This window comes from Cariama cristata, unplaced genomic scaffold, assembly GCF_000690535.1.
Source record: "Cariama cristata isolate BGI_N322 unplaced genomic scaffold, ASM69053v1 scaffold6413, whole genome shotgun sequence".
In the NCBI taxonomy this organism is placed as follows: Eukaryota; Metazoa; Chordata; class Aves; order Cariamiformes; family Cariamidae; genus Cariama; species Cariama cristata.
In genome coordinates, this window is record NW_009607700.1 from 3,502 (window position 1) to 10,098 (window position 6,597).

Sequence of the window (6,597 nt, forward strand, 5' to 3'; positions counted from 1 at the left end):
GTGACAGCAGCGATGAAATGGATACAAAGGAAAGCCTCAATGGGCGAACTGCGTCTAGAAAAAAGAAGAGCAAAAGGCACAAAGGTATGGTCGCCAGCCTCTCCTGGGGGGCTCTGCGTGGGCTGCTTCTCCGTGTTCTGTGTGTGACTTGTTAATGCTTGCTATTTACAGGCTAGTCATGGGGCTCTTCGGGCATTCTGCAACTTGTATGTGCACAAAGAAATGCCAAGGGTTTAATGACTCTTAAACCTGCTGGGACTTGGTCAGAGGTGTTGTCTTTTCACAAAGGCAGAGCTTTGCTTTGGGCATCAACTCAAAGCCTGAGAGCTCGGTGTTTTCAGTAAACTTCTCTCAACCTTGGAAAACGAACACTACTCCTCGAAAGAGTTGTGAAACTTTGCCACTGGACAGGTTACTTCATTGAACGCATGTTGGTGAAAGCAGGGTTTGCTTTGGGGGAAAAAACAATGCTGCTGTCCATGATGCATTTGTTGGCAAAATCCAGACTTTCTCTTCAGGTTTTTCCAAGGCTGTGGTTTGTTATGAATGAGTTGAGGGCTGTTTTTCCAGCAAGCAAGTGAATTTGGCCCTAGTGGCATCATAGTAAGTTAATTCCAGGGAGATGTGTCCTTCAGCATTTACACTTTGTGCAACTCTATAGAAAGCAATTTGCAATGCAGCGTAAGCAGCAAACTGTTCTGCTGCACCGTGGAATCCTGCAGGAGTTTTTAATAACAGGTTGCTTTGAGGTTGAGAAACAAATTTTAACTTGGTTTCTTGAGCTTAAGAAAAACTTAACTTTATTAATGCTGATGCTAATTTATGTAACACATCAACATCCACCACAGACTGATGGCACTCCTCTGGGATAGGAGTTTAATCTCTTTTATTAAGACAGCCTTCAGAATCCTGGGAAAATAAGAATATCCAGGTGTCTAGAGTTATGGGAGTTACGAGTCTGGAAAGACAGTATTCTATTCTACCACAAGCTTGTCTTACTTATTTCTGCTACATGTTTAGGGAAGAAAAAATGGTAATAGGCCAATGGTGCTTCTGGCTGCTCTTGGCAGTTCAGCAGTTGTGTAGTTTGATAGCTTCTGGAGTCAGAGCTAAAAGAGCAAAGTGGATGTTATAGCCCATGGTGGGTGTGCCTGCCATAAATCTGTAGTGGCGTAGGGAAGCAATCACATCTAGAGCTTTCTTTGGCAATGAAGGTAACAATTATCATGAGGATAAAGTACTGCCCTTTGTTATTAACCTGCTGTGTCAGGATTCTGAAGTTCTTAAACACCTTTATGCCACTTGTTCACAAATCTCATAGCAGTTTTTTCTGTTAGCGCCGTGTACAAGTTGTATGTTTTCTTTCTCTTTTCTTAATGTTCCTAATGCTTGATATTGTTTAGCTATTTATGTTCTTTAAAAGTATTTTTTTCTCCTAAAGTTGAAGCAATGTCTGTGCAAAAACGTGTGGTGTTAACTTCAAAACACTGCAGGAATGAAAGGAGTTTCTGAACCTTCAGTTCTGGTTGAGCAGTTCTGATTGAGCAGTTCTGACACCTCTGAGAGGAAGAACAGGCCATGCTGTTCATCTGAATTGCATTAAAGGTTTCTCATCCAAGAAGCTTTAATGAAATTACAGATTTAAGAAAAGCAGCTGATTAGCCAGTTGCAGAAGAGAATTGTTTGCCCTCCCTATCAGAGCTCCTGCAAAAATATTGTGACCATTTGAACAGAGAATTGACAAGCTTGGCCATGTCTTAATGTTCAGGGACTTCTAGTGTAAAACATTTTTTGATCACCTGTTAAATGGGCAGTTTTGATAAAAATGCATGAGTTTGGCCCTCCTTTATGTAAAGTTGACTCTGTATTTGCTATCCAATTTTTATTTTATGGAATGGTTTGGGTTGGAAGGGACCTTAAAGACCACCCAGTTCCAACCCCCCTGCCATGGGCAGGGACACCTCCCACCAGACCAGGTTGCTCAAAGCCCCATCCAACCTGGTCTCGAACACTTCCAGGGATGGGGCAGCCACAGCTTCTCTGGGCAACCTATGCCACCTGCCTCACCACCCTCACCGGGAAGAATTTCTTCCTGATATCTCACCTAAATCTTCCTTATTCCAGTTGAAGGCCATTGCCCCTTGTCCTGTCACTCCATGCCCTTGTAAAAAGTCCCTCCCTGGCTTTCTTGTAGGCCCCCTTTATGTACACTCCACTTAAGTGTTATTTTTCAGCTGTGAAAGGGTCAAGCATTGAAACAGGGTCCAGAAAGGCTGTGGGGTTTCCATCCTTGGATACAGTCTGAACTTGATTGGACAAAATCCTGAACAAAATGATCTAATTCGGCTTGCTTTGAGCTGGGCTGTTTGGACTAGAGACTTCCAGAGACCCCTTTCAGCCTGAATTATTCTTTGAAACTGCCACTTTGCACACTTGTGCGAACAGTGCGGTAGGGGCAAATAACAACATATATCCAGCAAAGGGAAAATGTAATGCTTGCACGGACGGGCAAGTGCATGCTGATGAAAACTGGTAGCAGTGATAATGAAGTTGTGCTAACTTGGGCTTGTTTGGTTGCCTGGGTGTATGTACATATTTCAGCTGCTTACCCTGTGCTACCGGTAGTAAAGCACATGCCTGTAGATGTGACTTGATAAAGAGGTTACTTACTACTCTCACATACGTTCATTGCCTTTAGAAAATCCTGATGGAGGTGGTGGAGAAGAATACCCCATTGATATCTGGCTGTTGTTGGCTTCCTACATTCGCCCTGAAGACATTGTTCGGTTTTCTTTGATTTGTAAGAAAGCCTGGACTGTTACTTGCACTGCTGCCTTTTGGACCAGGCTCTACAGAAGGTAAGACTCTACAGAATTTTTAAACTGTTTGTAGGAGGTTTCTTCAGTGACCAGCTCTCTGCAGAGCTGTAAATAAGGGAATAATTCCCTATAGGCTAGGGTCCTATAATGTTTGCATATTGGCATGGTGCTGCGGGCCTCATTTGGCAAGGGATTGTTATATATCGTATCTGCTTTGGATCTGGAAATGGACCTATGTGGTATATTCCTGTGTGCTCTGTATAAAATCTCAAAGCATCGTGTGCTTTTCTGCTCGCCATGGCCTACACACTTTGGTTTGTAACAGCCTGCTTTGTGTGTAAAGCACTCGAAGTGCTTATGGTAAGATCAGCGCCATTACCTTACTGAAAGACAGGCAAATATCACTGATAGAAAACTTGCCCTGCCTCAAACTTTGATCCTGGGCACTTTTCTGTAATTAGGGTGGCCTGAAAGAAACTAAGGCATTTTGGAGCTGTCTCAGTGCCAGGAGTAAATTATAAATAAAGTAAGAGCAAAGAGGTGGTCAAAACTTGAAACACATCCTCCGTTCTGGTGCATGTCATTTGGACTTTCCTTCAGGGCAGAACATTTTCTTTATGTTTCTCTGTCTGTTGCCCATGAGGTGCAAGGAGCAGGAGTACAGAGTAAATAGCAGCCGTGGTCATCCTTGCCCCTGTTCTTCAGCATGAAATTCCCTAGCAAAGGCTCCTTTGGCATCTGATCAAAGAGTGACCCTTGAGCGCAGACGTTCAGGCTGCTCAGGCAGTTGTTTGCAAGCATGCAGTCAAGCTCAGCTAAAGCGAGTCCTTGAGAACCTGCAGAAATCTGCAGGTCTTTGCGCATCCTGCAGCTAAAACACCATCTGATCTCCCTGGGCAAACTGTCTGCAAGGAATTATTGGGGAATTGTAGCATGATATGCTTATGCGTGTGCTGGAAACCTGTCTGATGCAGGTAAAGTCTTTGAAGACTGGTGTGTGATTTCACGTAGAGCAGTACAACACCCTTGAAACACTCAGAGTTGACAAGAGGTCCTCTGATCAATCAGATGTTCAGTTTTCTCTCGTTGAGAGAAGGACTCTCATTGATCTCTTCATAGCTCTCTTCTGCACGTCTCTGGCATTCTGACCCTTCAAGTGTTGGTTTTGTCCTTGGCTTTTCAGGCACTACAGTCTGGATGCATACCTGCCTCTCCGCTTGCGGCCAGAGTCCATGGAGAAGCTGCACTGTCTCCGTGCGTGTGTCATCCGGTCGCTGTACCACATGTATGAGCCTTTTGCATCTCGAGTCTCCAGGAATCCAGCTATTCCAGACAGTACTCCCAGCACTTTAAAAAATTCCAGAGTAAGTGGAATCATGAAGGAGGTTGGATATGTCTGAGATGTTACTCTTTCTGTTTTTTTGTTCTCGTTCTAGAAGAAAAATAGATGATGTTTATTTATATGGTTGCCAGTGAAGCTTGGGTGTAGGATTATTAGTAACTCTGTTTAGTGATTCTTAAAAGTATGCTGGTTACTTGTTACCCGTATAGCTGCTACTGCAGAGAATTCTCATTACTCTTCTGGGTAACTTCTGCCTAAGTCCTGCCACAACATCTTTGTAATCAGCAAAAAGGCACTTGCTTCACTGATTGTCAGAACTGCTAGGGATATTTGCAGCTCTCCCCTCCTCTGTGGCAAATTTGTTGCTGAAAGGAGGTTGCAGTAGGATCAGCTTTTATATCTTCTGCTTTATTCTGACACCGTCTGCCAGAATACATCTTTTCTCTGTAGCAGGCATCTGGAGGGATCAGAAGTGACAGTGATAGCCTCTGAAAGGGAATCATTTCATACTCTGTTCCTGTAGGTCATCCGTTGTCTTTGGTGTCTGGGCGAGGGAGGGCAGTGAGGTTGTGAGCATGGCAAATGTGCAGAGCAAACGTCTGCTTTGGGACTGGGGCTGCAGTTGTGTTAGGCTGTAAAGGGTTTGTTTCTGGTGTGGGCAGGCAATTCCCTTTGCTATCCCAGCTTGGAGCACTTGCATATCCATTCCTCTCTAATTGCTGTTGACCATTAACTCTGAAATGCCTCTGTGTCTCTTGTTTGGTTTTTAACTTGCAACTGGCTGGTACTCTGTGAGCAGCTTAAGCAACAATGTGAATTCTCCGTCCTCCAAATCCAAAGTCAAAAACCTGTCGAATGAGGTTTTTGGAGCCAAACTGATGTCATTTTTGTTGAAGAGTTATACTTTCTTTTCCATGCAAAATAGAGCAACCTCACCTATCTGTATGTCACATCCCTCCTTTCTTCCTTCCTCTCCCTGAGTGGCTATTGGAAAAAAAAAAATGTCGTACTGCTTAGGGAGCATCCAGCAGTAACACAAGCAGGTGGTGCTGCAGAGCAGGAGAAGAGCACACAGTTCTGTGTGTAGTCTTATCTCTGCATCCAGAGCTCTTCATTCTCTTCCCAAACCCTCAGTTTGGGTATCATCTTTCTTAAAAAAGAAAAAGCAAAACGTTTCTAGGAAATTCCAACTTAACCTTAGTCCTTCTGAGTCTAACTTCCTACCGCTGCTTGGATCTGGTAGCGTGGCTGTAAGAGCTAGAAACCCTGAGATGATGCTGGCAGGGGTCGGCATTTTGGAAGCATTCACGTTGACATCATAACGGCTTTGGTGCCCACTGCTAGTGCTTCTACTGTACTAACAGTTTGAGGAAGGTTCTTCAAGTGCAGTCTTTTATTATTCAGCTTTTAAAAAAAGGAAATTAAATGGTGACGAGGCTTTGTTAGAACAGTAGCTGTTTGACCTAACGCCTTGGAGCATAAAAGAGCCATCCTGGGTCTGGTCTTGCTGTACTACTGCATTGCAAGACTCTGAGCTCCACTTGTTACTGTGCACAGAGAGACCTCGGCACAGTGGGTATGGCGGAGGATCTGACATTGCCTCCCCATGTTCTTGCTTTCATGGGCTTTGGTTATACCTTTACGGGTCATTGAAACTAATGGCAAATGCCTACATAAACTGCATGTGGCAAGAGGAGACCCCAGACCCGGGTGTTATCAAATCTAGCTTTTCCTCTTTAATTTCCTTTTTTCTTTCCCATGTGTGGGACACTGGAGCCGTTATGGTGTCAGCAGAAGTGTTTGCCCTTTAAAGACACCCCCATTATTTTTGGTGGAGCGGCAGGCCGTACGGCGCGTCTGAAGGGCAGGACGGCTGACCCGTGGACGACATCCTCTGCCCCTTAGGAGGTACTGACCATTTTGTGCTTCACTACTTGCCATGACCAAACAAGTTGCTAGACCAGGCTGTCTCTGCAGGTGAACTAGAAATGCCACTGATGGTGGGGTTAAACTCAGCAGCATCTGCTGCTCCCCTGAGGTAAAAAAGATCTGGAGAACATTTTTATCAGAGAAAACTGAGGGCCGCCTCCATCCAGGTGGAGGTTACTTGACACATCGTTCTGAGCTTGACTCCACAGAGCTTTGTTGTTCACCTTGTGAAGACTGTCGAGATAAAGGTCCTTTAAGGACTCTTGTTTGTGGACGTGACTCAGAGTTGAAGTAAAGGGTCTCGTTGTCACCTGTAGTTCTCTGATTATGGAGCCCCCCGCAGTGGAGGCTGGCTCTGCCTTTGGTTCATTTGGGGTCACGTTATCCTGGAATAAAATTGAATGTGTGCTTCGCCCTGTGACCCAGTCAGGCCTCCTCTTGGTGTGGGAGAGACTGTGTATGGGTCGTGGCGACTTGTCTTGACCTATATTATTCTTCCTTTTCCTG

At 44.7% G+C, this 6,597-nt stretch overlaps 1 protein-coding gene across 1 annotated transcript in view; it reads left to right on the forward strand.

Moving 5' to 3' along the window:
* The window catches only part of LOC104159026 (transmembrane protein 183A-like), a gene marked incomplete at its 5' end in the record, with an annotated part of 12,962 nt that overhangs the window by 3,193 nt on the left and 3,172 nt on the right, over nt 1–6,597 (forward strand). Inside the window, 3 exon segments of the mRNA XM_009696828.1 lie at nt 1–84; nt 2,699–2,858; nt 4,003–4,183. The exon segment at nt 1–84 is cut by the window's left edge and continues 31 nt beyond it. Coding sequence (XP_009695130.1) covers nt 1–84; nt 2,699–2,858; nt 4,003–4,183 — 425 coding nt within the window.